The sequence below is a fragment of the Contarinia nasturtii genome, unplaced genomic scaffold, assembly GCF_009176525.2.
Source record: "Contarinia nasturtii isolate CC-2019 unplaced genomic scaffold, AAFC_CNas_1.1 Cnas_scaffold_350, whole genome shotgun sequence".
In the NCBI taxonomy this organism is placed as follows: Eukaryota; Metazoa; Arthropoda; class Insecta; order Diptera; family Cecidomyiidae; genus Contarinia; species Contarinia nasturtii.
Genome location: NW_022197705.1, coordinates 3389550 through 3408393, shown reverse-complemented (window position 1 = coordinate 3408393; position 18844 = coordinate 3389550). Strand labels below are relative to the sequence as shown.

General features: G+C 34.1%; 1 protein-coding gene across 1 annotated transcript in view; it reads right to left on the bottom strand.

Annotated features, from left to right (window-relative positions):
• Positions 1-569: 569 nt before the first annotated feature.
• Positions 570-18844, bottom strand: part of LOC116337990 (homeotic protein Sex combs reduced) — a 28343-nt gene continuing 10068 nt past the window's right edge. The window contains exon 3 of the mRNA XM_031762999.1: positions 570-3275. Coding sequence (XP_031618859.1) covers positions 2971-3275 — 305 coding nt within the window. The 3' untranslated portion in view covers positions 570-2970. The remainder of the gene's footprint in view (positions 3276-18844) is intronic.

The window sequence follows — 18844 nt, the reverse complement described above, 5'->3', positions numbered from 1 at the left end:
TTAAATCTTGTCCTTTTTTTGATACAGTATTCAAAAATACACATTACACATAGAGAGCCTTAACTAATTGTTTTCTTTCATTTTCATATTCTTCAAAGGACAAACTAAAATCCTATCAAATAGTCTTATCGTTAAGTGTTTTTGTTCTTCATTTTGTTTTATTAGATTATATATATAAGATATAGAGTTTTTTTTAAGTGTAGTTATTTTGTAGCATTCATTTATATATATGAATCTAAATCCATAGCATTTGTTCTCTCAATTCTAAAAATCTTTACTAAAAATTATTTAATATATGTGTATTGTGTTCAATCATCCATCAATGAAAATACTCGCTTTATTATTGCTATTCATTTGTCAACATTGACACCAAGAGTCAAATACAAAATACTGTCTCACATACACACATTGCGTTGACAAATGCAAATAAAAAAAGTTTTTTTTGTTCGACAGTGTGTGTGGTTTTTTTAAAATATAATTAGAGATTTCTTTTTTCGTGAGATCACGACCAACAAAATTTCTTATTTTAATTCAGCTTATTCTCTATACAGTGCATTTCATTTATATTATTTTTTTTTAACGGATTTATATCTCCAGCTTTGCATTCTATCTTTCAAACACGCTCTCTGATTTAATTACAGTGATTATTATTATTAAATTACGTTACATGTACACTTTTACTTAAAGGACAAACAAACAGAAAAAAAATCACTTTCGGTCAAGACGTACTTTAAATCAGGTGCGTTATTCATTCATTTTGTTGTTCATTAATGTTAAATATTTAAAACAATATTCAAAACTTATAGTAAATCAACTGAATTCATTAGTGATGTTCACATTGCGTGTGTGTCATTTCTCTCGTTCAAACATTGTATGTTTATTTCTATCGGTGGTTTGACCAAGTCAGAAATAAAGTGAGGGGACATAAACATCAGGTGATTTCATTTATTGCATTTTTTTCTCATCAAATTGTAAATCGGTCGTCACTGGCAAAAAAAAATTTTGTTCATTTTTTTTTTGTTCGTCTCATGTGGTTTTTTTGAGCATTCGATTTAGATTAAAGAACACAAAATAAACATGTCTAATTTACACAATTGTTTCTTGATGAAATCATCACGGTAGACGATCCATTTTAGCTTCCTATTTACATCAATCTATAAATAATATGCCATTAATTACGAAGTACTTTGCAATTTGCCATTTTCATTTAAATACTAAACATTTCAATTCTATATGATTTCTTTTTTTTTATATCTTGACGTGTGTTTCTGTTATTGTTCAGCAACTATATTGCGCGTGTTTTTTTTATGTTCGTCGAACGAATCAGAAGAAAGCAAAAAAGAAACGGTCGAAAATCAATGTATTACAATACTGTCAGTTGAACGTAAAGAAAATCAAATAAAATAAGCCCTGTGACATCCGAATTTGTTGTCGGTATAGTTTTTTTTTCGTTTAAATTACTATTTAATCTATTTTATGTATAAGCAAAAGGTTTTTCAAATCTTTTTTTTTTTTGTTGTTACTTGCAACGATTTCGAACCACATTAAAAAATTATATAATATTTACAAATAAAACATTAAAAAAAAACGGAGCAAAAAATAATTGTAAAATCTTAATAACAAAATTATTGTAAATTGAACGGAACAAAATGTAAAAAAATAATAAATTCGATGGATCTAGAAGTCGGCGTCAGGCTATGTAAATATGCAAATATGTAATAGCAACAAGAAATTAAAAAAAATGAATGAAAAAACATAGTTAAATTGATTTTACAATTAAATGATATCTCGATATGATATAGAAATCATTCAGTTGTGAAAACTCGGTTATTATATGCAAATGTAACAAATGATGATGAATTTATACACACACACTCTCTTTCGCTCTCTATTTTCCTTAGTGTCACTGTGTTGCACATCTTACAATGAATGCATTTTCATATATGAATGTCCGAGAATGAAAGCGAGACTTCTATTCACAACTTATTTAAATGTAACACCGCCATACAAAAAGTGCTGACTGTCAGTGTGGTGTTACAATTCAATAAGTTGTGAATAGAAGTCTCGCTTTCATTCTCGGGCAATCAAATATATCGTTAAAAAGAGAAAAAGGATTTGTTTTTTTAAGTCATTTTCATCTTACAAAAACTAAAATGTCTTACATACTAAATGCTTTTCGAATACTGATTTGGAGAAAATGATTCAAACACTGGCTTCGAACAAACGAAAACATTCGTCATCATCAAAATCGCTCGAAAAGCATGAACATATGATTGATGTGTCACATCGGATTTATTCAGTTTTTCGACGATTTTGCAAATGACTTCCTAAACTACGAACAGGCTATTTACAGAAAAGTACACGAACTGTTATGTTCGCTGGAGGATGTGCGGGAACATAAATTTGAATTTGTTTTTTTTTTATTCATTGTTTATTTGGAATATTATGATTGATTGATTTTTTGTGTGGCAAAACTAAAAATTATACATTTAATAATCGTAATTAAAATTAAGACCAAAAAATGTTGGAAACGGAATAGCTAATTGCAAATATTGTGTGTAAAATGAAAAAGAAAAACTAAACGAAAAGAATAAATAGGATTTTCAGCGATAGCAACTCGTGTACTTTGCCAGTGATATAAATCAAATTGCATTCGTTCAAAATGACGGTGCGCACATTGGCACTGTGTGTCTTTGCAATTGTGTGCATCGTCATTTTCAATGGATGCACGCCCAATAGCAGCTGATTGTGGTGCCGAGCACAATATAGTCATAGCCCAATGCTGTGTACGCATCGAATTTCTTTCTATACTGTGTCGTCTGATCAGAACTCTTGTGGATACTTAGAAGAATCAGAATGATTGAATATCGTATTATTCGAACTATCCTGATTATTCTGGTAGCCTTGATATGGTTCCTGTTGATACAGCTGATTGAGTCTCTAACCAGTACTCGAAAAGTGCCACGCGTCCTATGCGCTCAAATGAGCAAATTGTGACGGATGAATATCGAATTGGTATGGATGACCGTACGGTGACATATGATAAGGTACAATGTTCATCGATGCCATTTTATGCTCTTTTTTCCATTTCATGCGACGATTCTGAAACCAAATTTTAATTTGACGCTCGGTGAGACACAGGGCATGGGCGATTTCGATGCGTCGTCGACGGGTCAGGTAACGATTGAAATGAAATTCCTTTTCCAATTCGAGCGTTTGATAGCGCGTATACGATGTTCGTTGCCGTTTTGTTTCACCATTTGCATTTACTGTACCTAAAATGTAGACAATGAAAAAAATAGACAGAAAAAAATGAAACAATTGAAAAGGAGACATTAATAAAGTTAATCATAGATGCTGTAATGTTTATATATATGCGCGAAAAAAATATGAAACAACGATGATTTATTACTTTTGGAAACAGTATTTCGCGTGTCAATGTACCGCTTTAATTAATGCAATTGAAACTTAAAAGTCAAGAAGTCTCTTACAACCATTTTCGAGCCAAAGACACTACAGTCTACAGTCTACCCCCCATTATGATTCGATTTTTACATCGAAAATTATGGAAAATATTTGACGAATATCTTCAGTTTCGGGAGAATTACTCTCCGTCATAAGATTGAATTTGTCCCCCTCGTCTCTTCTCAGCTGACATAATATTTCAACCACTTTTCATCATACAGATTGTTTATAATTATGCGTGTACTACATAACGATCGCTTCAATTAAAATGACGTGGAAAAAGATGAATCGCATGTAACATTGAAATAAGATTGAATCTATGACGATCGAAAGTGAATTCGTTTTTAAGACGATTTTTTTTTTTAAAACTCCTAGAAGTGACCTGATACATTTTTCGAAATGAGGAGTTAATTTGAGCACATTCTTATAATCCCTTCTCATATTCAACAGCCATGAAAAGTCATTAATATCTGTTCCACATGTGATGCCGTTGCTTGCGCATATTACACATATTCAATCATAAATGATTAGTGTTTTAAGTGTATCAAGTTGAAAAAGCGAATTTTGCGACTGGCCTTTGTTTTGTCTGCAAATTGTACAAAAAAAATATATATTTAAACGGATTCGGTCAACTGAAATCCGAACATGTTCATGTATTACGCGTTTCTAATCCCTCTTAATTACGACTAATTAATAGTCACTGTCATTTGAAATTTATTGTCCATTGCATTGTAAATGTTGTGGTTTGTCGATAGATTTATATCGTGTCGATTTGCGTTTGGCTATTGACTCTCTTTGCTGCGCCATTTACTTTAAATTACGATTGCATCAGGCGTCCGTTGAACACCAACTCACTTCCGTTTCAAGACAAGCAAATCGAAAATGACTTTAACACGCTTAAAATGCCCGGCAATTTTTTCTCATTGCGTCTTTCCTGCATTTTGTCACAAATTATCTCTTTTTTGACTTAATCCATGTGACTGACGCTTTTTTTCTCTACACACAGTTCATAATATGTCTGCCGATGGATTTCAAAAATAATTTTTTTTCTCTTCTCTCGACAACGTCTGATCTCTCTTGTGCACGCTTTGTGTGCGATATGTCAACCAACTCATCTGTGGATGTGGTGACAAATTTATTAATGATATTTTAAACATAAAGATTCTAAAACTTTGGCATGATATTTAAACAAAAGGAACACATGTTTTTTGACTCGTTTCACATCGATTTAATAAATATATATGTGTCAAATGAAAAACCACAAACCGACCACGTTCCAAACATCATTTCAAATTCATTTTTTATAAACAAGTAGTGAGCTCTGGCACTCTCATCAAACATATCATCTTTTTGGTTGTTGTCACCGAAATTTACGAGTTTTTTTTCTACTATGATTTATTAGATTTTGTTTTAATCCCTTAAATTGGTTTTCGCAAAGACAGTCACATTTTGCGTAACAAAGTTTTCATTTCATTTGAAAATAACAAGAAATGGTTGAAAATTCTCAAATGGGATATCGGATCAAAGTCTTGAATCGAAATCATTTTTTTTTCACTTCAAAAGCATTCCGGGAGTCGATTTATGAAAAAATGCAACCATTTTAACATATTTAATCTTCAACATCGGTGTTCAATGCGTTATACCGATCGCCGGGAGATTTTCACTTATTACAAACAAATTTCCACGCTTTTGTTTCCGATAAATATCTGTTGAGTTAATTAAAAGAAAACGACCGAAAAGAATCGCTTAGTGAACATTTTGATGTGACTGGCCGTTGATGGATTTGTAATTGGTATCTGTTAAATGTTGGAAAATATCACACATCGCACACCTTGCGACCGTATGCAACCACAAAATGTCAAGCAACTTAATAGTTTTGTATATAAATTTTTTCTTTTCTTTCTCTTGCATTCGCTTTTCGCAGCTTAAAATGTGTTGCCTACAAATCGACCGCACGCGCTTTGTTTTTGTGTTTCACGTAAGATGGTTTATTTCTTCAATTTGATAAATATTATTTTTCGTGCCTGAATTTGTGTGTGTGATGATAGCTGCGTTAGTTCTCAAGGGACAGCAGAATATTGTGTTTATTACAAAGTGCTCTCCATGCTCTTCTCATTTTCTGTTTATACTTAAGCTCAAGCATTTATATGAATTGACTGCACACAACTTACACTTGCCATCGAAATTGTATGTTGTATTCATAAAGAAGATTAATGGTTTGCTCGTTTCTTTTCTTCGTCTGTATATAGTTCTTATACTATATTCATTACAATTTTTTAACATGTAGATCGGATCCATCATCGAAAATAAGAAAAAAGAGCACCAAGCAAATGTGCACACTTGAATACGACAAACGTACAATGCAAATCAAATGAATTCGTTCGAATGTCGGTTGAGTATACAAATGCTTTCATCGATGCGTCTTTGATGCAAGAGACAGGCGCGAAACAAACATTTGAATTCTCAGCCGATGAATTTGAATGTGATTCGTTTTGTTTATATATCATTCGCACGCGTTCCTTTCAATCTTTTGACACGATTCCCCACACGCACAGATTGCGAGAGCCGCCGAATTCGTTGCATTGGAGTCACGATGACGTTGTGAAACAAGTGTTTGTCGCGGCTGTCTTTGAAATGTAATTGACTCACTGAACTCTGAACAACTCTGGACATTTCGACTCTTTCACACAGAGATAGATACGCCGATTCCACAAAGTTTGGAATAGAATTTAAATCAATTCGACCTTTGGCTGTGGTGTTTTTTTAAAAATCCATTCGAATTTGCGAGAATCGCTAATGAACACCTTTTGTATACCGCGTGTCGACGTAGATCAATCGATTTTTGCCAATTCTTCCAACTGATTCTCTTCAATTCAATTGTTCAATATACTGTGTTCTGGCATAATCAATGCCTTACCGTTTCCAGTTTCAATCGAATAATGCTCCACATCTGATTGTGTTTATCCATTCAATTTAATTCAATAACAGTCATTTTATTTCTCATCTACGTCACTTGTTATTATTGAATCATACCACGTCTGAATGAAATGAGAGGAAGAGAGAAAGAGAGCCAAAACGAAGAAGAAATGATTAATCAAATCCGAGTTTGGAATTCAGTTTTGAAAGAAGGTCGATGCGTCAGAGTCGCATACAAAATTAATGGATTTCGTACACATTTGAAAGAATGAAGCGACAATTTACAATGGTAATCGCAAATACATTTAAAATCGGTTTCGGTATCGATTTCCATTCACTCTCTCGATCGGGGCCAGATTGTGCAGCATTCCATGTTCCAAGTTCAAAACGGAGTAGAAAAAACAACCAAGTGGCGCTTTGAACAATATATACACATAAGCACACACATACAAAATTAATAAATTCCATTTCATTTCATTTCGGAAAATGAAACAGTAGAAAGCAAACGGATGCCAATGGTTCCAGTGAAATGTTTTAAATGAAATTTCGATTGCAGTTTCAACGAGAGAAAAAAAACCCATATGCAAATATCTTTGAAAATGTATGTAATTCTGTCAAATGTAACACATTTTCCATGTTACGACCACCGCCACCGGTGTTATTGGTTGTATGTAGAATATTCAAAATAAAGAGGATATTACATTCAGTTCGACAGCAAAGAATACGACATTCATCAATCAAATTTTGCCTTCTTTCATTCCACCACTGCGCTATGCAAAGAAACACACAAACCAAACGAAAACCCACAGCACACGAGTTCATTGGCAGCATTACATTATGCGACGAATGGTTTTTTGAAGAATGAAAAAACACACCCAAACAACACCCGTGCACCGTGTACACCACAAAACTGTTTAAAATAATATAAAGTAAATCGCAAGCAAAAGAATAAATGAAGGAAAAAAGAACGGAAACAATAAGTTCACTTAAAATTTGTGCATTAAATTTGAAGCGCTACAATGTTAAAATACGATTTAAGTCGCAATTTCCATTCGTGAAAAAAATGTGTAAGGAATTCAACAAATTTTCCTACTTTTTTGTTGTTGTTGATTTTTCCTTGGTCGGTGGAATGCTCTACGACATAGGATACACAAGCAAAGAAAAAAAAACAAATGATGTGTATATTGAGCTTGGCACACAAAACATTTCGTGCTATTGATACTGTTGTTTGATGCCAGATCGAAATTCATTCGACTTATTCCAACCGTTGTGTGTATTCGCTTTAGATTTCATTTTCCAAAGTTGATATTGTAATGCTATTAGGCAATCGGGTAATGTGTTGGTTAACTTGGCATATTGTGTGTGCACTTTTCTATTTGTTGAATGTGTTTATTTGAGTCTTTTGTGTTTGTGTGTGACCCGCCGTCGTTTTTCAATTCACATCTTATAAAAGGGAGTCCTTTCCATATGTCGAAAGCAATTCGTTCACTTTGTTTTTTTTTTTCACAGACACCGAAATATCGTGATGCAATCTCTCCCAAAACCACGGAAGCGAAAGAACAAATTTGGTACGAATATGTTTTTTTAACGGAATGGAACGCGTTGGTTGTTGTTGCTGCTCCCGTTGCCTGTTTTTCTTCTCTCTTCGGTTATTAATGGTTTTTGACCATAAACTGATAAATTATGGATTGTTTTGGATGAGTGTCAGTGGTCTCTGAAATGTTTTCTCTGTCTCTCTTTCAAATTCAATTTTCGTATCTGTCAAATGTGAACGTTTATTGTTTTTCCCATCTTTTATGACATACACACACTCAGTATCAGGCTAGGTCAGTGCCTTATTTTTTCTCATCTTTGTTTTCATTCTTGTTCTGTATCTCTTTTACACTTGTTCAAACTATTTATTGATTTTTCAATGCGAAGAAACAAAAATGGTTTTTTCATCGATTTTTTTTGCACTTGACAACGTCAAAACAAAATATATGCCGTTCAGCGAACCGAATGTGATTGAGCAAGTACTACATTGACGGATATAATTTCATTTATAAATTCAAAATCGACACGACCGATTCAAACTAAATACGCATTTTAACTTGACATTTATAGTGCATGTGAAATGAGTCCGAGAGATCGAAAAAGAGGAAGCAGGAGAGAAAAGAAAGAGAAAATTGAACATATTTTCTAAATGTGCTGACAACTAAGTGGCTGCCTGTAATAAAATGCCGTTGTACATCTTGACAAGAAAATTTCTTTCTTATTGCATATATAGAATTGTCAGCAACATTGTATCGCCTCGAAGCTTATTTTGATTTCTAAATATATAATTATTATTGTAATCTGCCATCGGATGCGAATGCGCGCACGGTCACATTGACAACATCAACAATCATCATAATAACGGATTGTGTGAATGAGTGAATGAGATCATAATTGGAAATTACTTGTGAAAACATAGTGGAACATTGTCGTTCATCATTTCACTAGATTGAAATCACATTCGGTTATACAAGTTGTCATTCACATAAATGCGCACGCACACACATAGAAAAATTGAGAGAGAAATAATTTCAAATACGCACAATTCTAAGCGCAGAAGTCGAAGAATCAGGCGATTTCATCTCGTTTTCAAAATTTCACGGCCGATTGAAAATGCATGTAGATTGCATGTAACATGTAATTGTCGTTCATCTCAACAAATCTCCAAAAATGACATAGCAATGCACATTAAATGACATATTCAATTAGCATACGATCTGATTGCAACGCGAATGTCTCAATATTTTGCTTTCTGTCACAGTGTCATCATCGGTAGCGCATATGCGCTCTTCTATTACACAGGATTTTCTTGTTTGCATTGAAAGACAGGAAAAAATATTCAGTTTCTGCACAATGAAACTGTGAAAATAGCATGTCGCTTTAGCTATTCGAAAGAAAAAAAAAACGATGTCAACATGACAGCGGATGCAAAAGTGAGCTGTGAACGTGCGCCGTACTATGAGAGACACAAAATTGAAATTAACAAAATATACAGACACACATACGTGCACGGACATGGGCTGTGTGTATTTTTAATAATAGACCCATATGAAAATTCTTGAGTTCAGCAGCGACATTTCAGGCATTTTTCAATTTGTATGACATCGCATTGTAATGCGAAATATGCTTAAATGTGTACATGAGCCACAGTGCGATCGGGTATTAGCCATTCGCCTTGCATTTTTTAAAATCGATGTGTCTCAGTTTGATTCAGAAAATCGATGTATTTCGATGTTGTTGTTTTTTCTCTCTTTTTTATAAATGTGAATATCATTTTGTTTACATTATTTCGTAAAGATTTTTGAGATTCACACACACACACACATATATGCGACAAGTAAAATTGTCTACGTCGATAAAATAGAACACAAGGATGAATGTTGCTGTTGTTTGGGTTTTTTTTCTTTATTATTCATTGTAAACGACGAAGAAGAATGAGCATCTTCGGTTCATAGACAGACATGTGAGAATCGCTTACATTTGGCTGTTGTTTCCACCTGACGTGCGCATTTCAGCCACAAAATTGGTTTTGACAGTGTCAGTGTTCGTTTTGAATTTAAAATGTGGATTATAGTCAATGTAAAATTCGATTTCGTTTTATTTTTATCAAAAAATTTCTGCTATGTTATTCTTATTCTACTGGCCAATTTTCAACTCACGCACCACGAATGTGCGTATATACAATACATGGCATGAGAGTAGAGGACACCTCATTCACCGTGTATCATCCAAAAGAAATTTACATATTTCTCTACGTTCGTTTGTTCGTTCATTCGCTCATTTCAATCACTTTGAATCGATCAACGGCCTCTCGTCTCGATCCTTTTACTCTCGGACGATTGTTGTTCTTTTCTGTCTTTGAACATGCATTTTTCATTTCACATTGTGATGCCATCACAATATAAATAATACATTTTTTTACAGGTCAGCATCGTATTTGCTGTGTTTTGTGGATCGATCGATGTCGTTGCCTTTTCTCTATCTCTCTTCCTCTCACTCTATCTCGTATCGGACACAAGATTGTGAGGTATTGTATTCACAGCAACAACACAAAATCAGCGTATGAGTAAGTGAGTGAGTGGCGCGCAAAAGTGTTTGCAACAATGAAATTCCATTTGTACGAGACCAGCGGCTGATCACATGAACAAAAACAAAACAACAATATCGAGTTGATGTGACTAGCTTTTAAAATAATATACTGTTACAAATAAAGTAAAATATAATGTTATTGCATACATAAATGACATATAACATGCCGGTTTTCGTTGGGATTTGGTTAAGCTGTCCACGGCAGAAAATAAAAACAGCAGAAGCAAGCATTGAATAAAGAAAAAAAATGTCACAGCAAGTGTTAGACTTTATTCAAATTACCTTGAATGTAAGACATCCATATTCTTTTCATTGAATTTTTTTTTAACTCGATTTCAATCTCGAAACTCAAACTGTACAAGAGATTAAGTCGGTTGACCATAGCAATTGTATATTTCATTTGATTTGACAAAAGCGAATATGTTTTATCATAAATTATTCTGCATGATTCAATGATGACAAAATTTGTTATTGAAATTTTGATTTTATTGAGCTATTCAAAATGTTAAATTTCGTTGAATTATTTATTATGTGATTTTGTTCGTCAGAGACAATTCTCATATCAATAATTTATCGTTGCACGAAAATTAAGTTATTTTTTTTCCTCTCCAAGATGAAAGGCGATCCATTATGTTGCAAATTTATATATCGTCAGGATGGAATTGAAATGGAAAAATATGCATCGGTCAAATGCAAATCTCGAAAAAGACGTGGAAAAATGTGCATTTGTTTAGTGAGAGAGTGAGATGTATTTCTTGGTATATATCAGTAGATAAAATCAAAATTGTAAAAACAAGTAGTATTTTATCAGTGCAAATGATCGCATAAAAGTTGTCAGGTGTATGATAATGTTGATGACGGGGGCTAATCGATGCACTATGACGCACTAGAGAGACAACAACCGTACACACTCCGCCCATAAACATTGGGTAACGTTTCAATTATTGTGCTTGGGTGTTTTGTGAATATGCATGAATAATGCATTCAAATATGAATATGTTCACTTAAAAATCCATCAATCTCCATTGCAAGTGTGTACAAAATGTGTGCGCGGCAAAACCTCACATTCGCATTTTGCACAACGAGAATAGATGGGGCCGTGTTTCTTTTGTCAAATATTTGTTATTACAATGAAATGTATGTGGAGATTTATTGGAGATGAACAATGCGGTACAATAACCACAGACACCGCATGCTATGCAATCAAATCAAAGTCAACATTGTTCTAAATGAGTGCAAATTTTCGCTTAAGTTTTTCTTTTTCGTTGTTAAACATTCTTAATCGAAGGCATATGTTACACTCAATCTATGCCTTTGATGTTGCAATGCATTTTATTAATAATTTATTTTTTTGTTCATTTTAGCATGCAATATCTTCTACCTACGCCATTTCATCACATTCGAACAGTATAGTTGAGCGATGAACTCGGAGGATGAGTTAATGTGATATAGATAAGAAAATTGCCTGCAAATCTTTTGCGCACAACTCATTCGGTCATCGGCGGAGCAATGTGGTAGAAGAGCACTTGCCTTTCTATGACGAGACTTGGTTGGAATGCACTTCGCACATCATTTTAGAAAATCTTGTTTGTGTATTTAACCACATACATATTCCAAACCATGATCTTTTATAATATGAATTTGTTATTGGCGTGCGGTTGTTGTTGCTGTTGTTTTTGGTGTGCATGGCTCTTTTTTCTCTTACGAATATTAATTTTCAGCTCCTTTTATTCGCCTCATTCGTGATTATCCTGTATGATGTGCGTGAGTGTGTGTGTGTGTATGTTTGCATTCTACATTGAATTGTGAGCCATTTTAATTTCATTTTTGTTTCGGTATTCTTGGCGAATTTCGACGAAAAAACCGGTTTCGAACCATTGAAATTTCAAGTTCTTTCTTTTGATGCACGTTTTTTCTCGCTTCTTTAAACATAATCGCAATAAAAATGCTGCTTCAATTCATTCGTTGCCAATAAGATGCGGTTTTTACCCTTTAAGCCATTATAGAAAATTGCATTGTACTGTTTGTCGTGGCTGACTTTTTAATTGCATAATTTTTATGTTTACTCTATTTCGATTTAATTATTCGGAAATATGAAATAAAGTTGCACGTATTGTGTGACCAAATGGCACTTTTTATTGTCATAAATTTCATTATGAGACACTTGACTTGCATTCAGCAAATGTGCGCATTCCACAAGCATGTATGTGTGTGTGTGTGCGTGTGTGTGTGTACTTTGCAACAATGTTATTGCGAGAGTTTATTTATTTGTGAAAATCCATAAATCTTTTTCGGAAGAGTTTCATTTCACATTCATCCATGCGAGATTGCCGTCTATTCAATGTTCATAAATTCATCACATTGGATATCGAGATGCATAACTGTGAATTGCTGTGAATGTGTATGCACATGTATGTTAAACCGGCCGAAAATAACAATATAGTGTTTATACTAAAAACATATGATTACGGCGAGACAGTCGGAAAAGCCACACGGTGAATTCTTTTTTAGGTGAATTTGACTTCTTCTTCGTGAAAAAGACGAAGGTGACCCGCATTATAAATAAATAATGAATTATTTGAACTCTTTTCTGGTTTCGGTCATCTCTGCTCTCTATCTCTCCTTCTCTCTCTCTCTCTCAATCTCTCTCAATCTCTCTCGATACTCTTCGGTGCATGCATTTTCATTTGGCATTGGATTACTTTGATATGATATAGTCGAAGTCGGTGAGGAGTATTATGTGATTTAAGCTCATAGCTCATAAATTTTCATTTTCGGTCAGGCAAATCCAAATACGTGCTACGTGTGCTCTCCTCATCTGATAGCTTTAATGTGAAACACGAAGCGATATAAATAAACATCAAATGAGAGCAGACACTAGACGATATTCACAATCCGTTTGTGTGAATAAAATGACGAAGAAGAAAAAAAAAAGAGAAGCACGCACATCGGACAATATTTGTGATTTCAAGTGAAACTTTTACCTGCCGTATTGTGGCAACATTTCGCAATTGGCATCAGATTCAAATTACATTGCGCAAAGTGGCTTCCGAATTATTTATAAACCACACACACATTTTAATCGCTTGCAAATTTATATTGACATTTTGCATGTTTTCCGGCGCCATTTTTCAATCATTTACTTTTAAGTATTGAATTGGGGGAGATTATTCGATTGAAACACGTGCTTAAATCATATTCAGAACGATTCCGGTTGAAGCCAAACATCGAAACTTCATGCACACATGCAAGTAATCGAAAATCGATCACATTCTCACATCAAAACTGGTTCAATGCGTTCCAGCAGCACCGTAAAATGGAGAATATTTTGACGGTGTCACAACCATATCCGTAGAGAATACATCACCTCTTGGCCAATTATCGAAGATGTATGGAGTATGTGCGAGTAACAATGATTTATTTACTCCGTTCTCTTTTTTTATTTGAAGTGTTTTCATCTCATCTCGAACGGTGTTCACATTTTTTTTCCACACATTTCTCGTCAACATACCTGCCGGCGAAATTTTTCGAAATAGAGAAGCTACAACCTTTGCATTTTAACATGGATTTTTACAAGTGTGCTTCCAAGCAAATATTTTCGGTGGAACTCAATGAAATGCCAATACGATTGAAAATACCGGGTAGAGTAAGATAGAGAGAAGAGACTCACACACAAAAGCATGCATAGAAAACAAATTGGTTTATGTTTTATAGGAGTACATAAATTAGACACTCTATTAAATTCGCGTAAATTTGTTTCGTAATCTCTTAAATCATACAAACAGATTCTTATTTTGAGATTCTCTTTTCTTCTCATCTCTTATTCTTTCTGTGAATATGTGCTTAGGCTGTGCTGCGTATAAATTTAGAATCTTTTTTTATTTATACTCGAAATGCTGCTGCTTCAATTCTCTCACTGTACGTGTATGTGTTTCATTTCATTCCAAATAAATAACTATATTTGAATTTACACATTTCGAATCTGTTTTCTTCTTCATCATCATCTTTGTAATGCTCTTTATCGAAATTCGCTTTTTCGTTCTCACACAGTATACCTACCGCGCGCGCGTCAATCCATATAACAACAGCAACAACAACAAAAAGTGTTTCGTGTAAATAAATTATGTATCCACTGCACATTGCTCAAGAAATTTTAAGGGCCAACAGAGAAAATAAAACATGTTTTACCGGAAAATTATTTAAACACACCAGCAAAAGTCACGCCAGATTCGGATCTCCTCTTTTGAAGAAGAAACGATGCAATTAAAGCGCAATTTGTTTCCTATTGTTTTCAATCAAGGCAGTCAGCAGATGAAAATACAGAAATCGTTCATTTAATTTTTGTGTGATAATATTACAGTGATATTTTCTGAAAAATATTGCATTGACTTATGATGTGTTGAATTCCAGTCTAGATGGAATATTCTTGGTCACAGACCAACCGGAATAGAAGAGAAAAAAGACGAAAAACGAAACAAAGAAGTCGAATTGATATTTATGATGTGCCGAGACCAATGGCGATATGTAATTAACAAGCTGGTCAAACCACTAATAAGGCATTTATTCCTAGATTTACGAGGTCAAAATTCTTCTTATTTTCAACATTTGAATGCCACACATTAGCTTCAAACACGATGTTTTTTTGAATTTATTAAAAGTGTTTGATAAACGTAACATGAACATTTAGATTTGTTTTGAATTATGCATATTTTCTTCTTATGGAAACCAAAATGGAACGCTCTTATCGAAATGAATAATTCACTAATTCCCATCATATGATTTTCGTTCGTTATTTACTTCGGGGTACCAGTTCCAATTTTGAATAGAACAGAGTTCATATGTGCGTTTCATATGTTAGCGGAGACGATAAAAATGCTATTTTGTGTGATTTGTGATAAAAGCAGCGATTTTGTAAATCTAAATTATGTCGATGTTCGGGGTTTTACATTGATTAAATGTGTGTGAACTCGTGTACGTAATATTTTTTAACACTTTTATCGAGATGAATTCGTATATATTAAGCAAAAAGTACTTCCTTCAAATGGAAGTGAAAATATCAGTTTTTGCTCGAGAATTATGGAAATATTTCTTCATTAGTCGCACACAGGCGCGCTTTTCACATTCACTCGCTACACATTGCCATATAGAGAGAGCGAGAGAGAGAGAAAAAATAATTGTTACATTCGAGCAAGAGCTGTTAAGTAAATGAGAGCGAACGGTAATGTAGTGACTGCTGTGCTTTTGGCACAAAGAATTGGTATATTTTTTGGAGTATATTATGTGCGTGCATAATGTGAATCGATTGGTTGCTTTAAAACTCATTATCGCCAACATTAAAGTGGAAATATGCGCTGTTGATAAATTGACTGTACAAAGGAACATGACACAACAACGAAAGCCAAGATTGTTATGGTTGGTGCTGAAGTGTTCCTTTTTCATCTCTTATTCGTACCCGTTCTCTCTCTCCTCCGTTCGGCGACGATGAAAAAAGCAACAACAACAACAGCGTTTGAAGCGATATAAGCAATAATAACTAAATGAATTGCATTCGTTATACACTTTTTTTCAGTCTATGTATTTTGGATAGATATCCATCCGAGATATTTTAGAATATCTGGATATTTAACGCAACTGCACAGGGCCAGAGCTGTGTACGTCTCACATATAACCTACGTTATGTCGCTACACGAAAAATACAGACAAAGTGTGACTGTGTACGTGCGGCACTTGATAGTATCAAGTTGATACACATATACGTAGCGACCTACCGTAGATTCTATTTGCGATGCAAACAGCTCTGGCACTGTGCAGTTGCGTTGAATATCCAGATATTCTAAAATATCTCGGATGGATATCTATCCGAAATACATAGACTGCTTTTTTTGCGCTGTTCGCTCTCCAAATGTGCGCGCGAGCGCTCACACATTCGTGTGTCGTGTGTTCACGTGTGCAAATTGCCGAATGAACATGCCATGGTTTGTCGGTTATACACGGTGCACATGAAATGCCGAAAAAGAAGCACATATATAAACACCAACATGAAATGAGAAAACAAGCATGAAAAATTCTAGCTTATGCTGAACACGCTATATACTTGTGATGCATAAGCATGCAAAATAAAAAAAAAACGGAACGAGCACAGCGCGCGCAAAATCCACAAATGCAAAAGTATTGAATTTAAATTTTTGCCATTAACCTCAACGGATTTGTGATAACTATAAGGATTTGTAGTAAATTGTAATAAGCGAGAACGATTTGAAATAAGAACGAAACGAACGAACGAAAATTCGTTCAAGTCCAAGCGACCAACGGCAAAAATGCTCATTTGCTTCAAACTGGGGCCGATTTGGTCGAATGCTATTTCACTATTTGGATCAAACCGCAAACGTAATGCACTTGAAATTCGGTATCAGACTTTGCCAAAGGAATAAAACATATGTTCTTCTCAAGCGAACATACACACACAGTCTATAAATGTATAAGTGCGATTGTTCAAACGAGTGTAAGTGTGTATGAGTAAATGTTTATGTTTTGTGAATGCTCAAACGAGAACTGATTTTTCAATTTATTATTCGACTTTTAATTTTCCACAAATGAAAGAACAAATATGTTATTGTCAAAAATGCACTGAAAGCATTGAATTCGAAATAAATAAAATTGTATGTACGATGGGAAAAAAGGTGGTTGCGACGGGAGAACAACGAGCGAAAAATGCAATCATTTTATGAAAATGAAAATAAAATAAGAGGAATACACAATTGAAAAACAAGAATATATTCGTTGTTCATCAGTTCGGCATAGTCGGCTTGTGTTTTCATTTCCTTTTTCTTCATGGCCAATGCTATTTGTGCGCTTGATTATTTTATGTTTTTTTTTTTGTCTTTTTCTCTTTCTCTCTGTGGCTGCTGTTACCGCTTCGCCGCTGCAAATGCTTCGTCGTGCTTGCTTCTAAATGGCAATTCGCTTCGTTTATAAATTAAAAACGAATTTCATTTTGTAAAACGTTTTCTTCGTTTTTGTCCAGAACCAGATGAAGAATAAGAAGAAGAGGAACACCACAGAAAAAGGAATAAAGCGTCAAAATGAAGTGTATATCAATGCTGATGGTGGAAACAATCTAAACGCGCACGAGAATCGTGCAATTCTATAAAAACAAAAACAATCCCGGCCATTGCAAACAACATACATGGTATTTTCTGTTGCAATGGCACATGCACAAAGGAAACAGAATACAAACAAATGCATTTTCTAAATAAGAATGCTATTGCTTGCGATTGAAACGCACATTCACATCATTTAAAATTAATTTAAATTTAAATTCAAAGGCTATCGTTTGTATACTTGTTAAAGATGCTTCTTCACGATCTTGATAACTTCTCGCGAGAAAGAAAAAGTGTTCGAGAAAATTAAAAAGAAAATTTATTGGCATAAGTGTAAATGGAAAACGGCATTCTTATCGGTGAAATTATGAATGGCATCAACACAAGAAGATTAAAGGAAAAAATAAGATGAATCAAATCTCATTTTCAAAGCACGTCTTCCCAATGAATGTAACCGCACATAATATCGTTGACTCGTTACGACCTTAGCATTGGATCTTTTACATGCATTATTATGTATTCGTTCTCGTTTGTTTACCATGCATTTATTACCACCGATAAAACGTAAACAGATCATCAATAAAATCAATGTCAGAAATCACCTACTCTTGATATTACCAACCATTTATTTATGAAATCGATTTGCTCACGACCACGACTCCACAATGTGCATTGGGAAAATGGTACGCACGTGAAACGAAAACGGTAGAAAATTATCATATAAATTTAATTATAATGATTTTCACAGCAGCAAATAACTATAATTATGCTAAATTGTTGAACAACTATTGCCTATTAGCTATTAATAGGAACATAATGAGCTTTACAACACTTATTGTTCATTTTACTGCGAATTAGGTAAGTGTGTGTTAGGTTTTGTGCGACGCGCCTCACGTTTGCCTTGTGCTAACTCTCTTGTTATATTCATTCAGTGTTATTGGAATTGGGTGGAAGTCAAAAAGCGTGATTATGTTCATCATTTGTCGCGAATTGCATTTTTGCATCAGTAATCGATAGCAATCTATCAGTATGCGACATATCGATCTTTGACGTGTATGTTTTTCTTCTACAAATTACCCTTTTGATTAATGAATGTAATGTATTCGATAACTGATTCGATAAAAAAATACAAGAATAACATCAACAAATGAGGTACAATGATAGAGCAACGCAAATTCATCTGCATATACTCAAAATCAAAAGGTGATCATAGTGTCAATGCAGAATGAAAACACACGCTT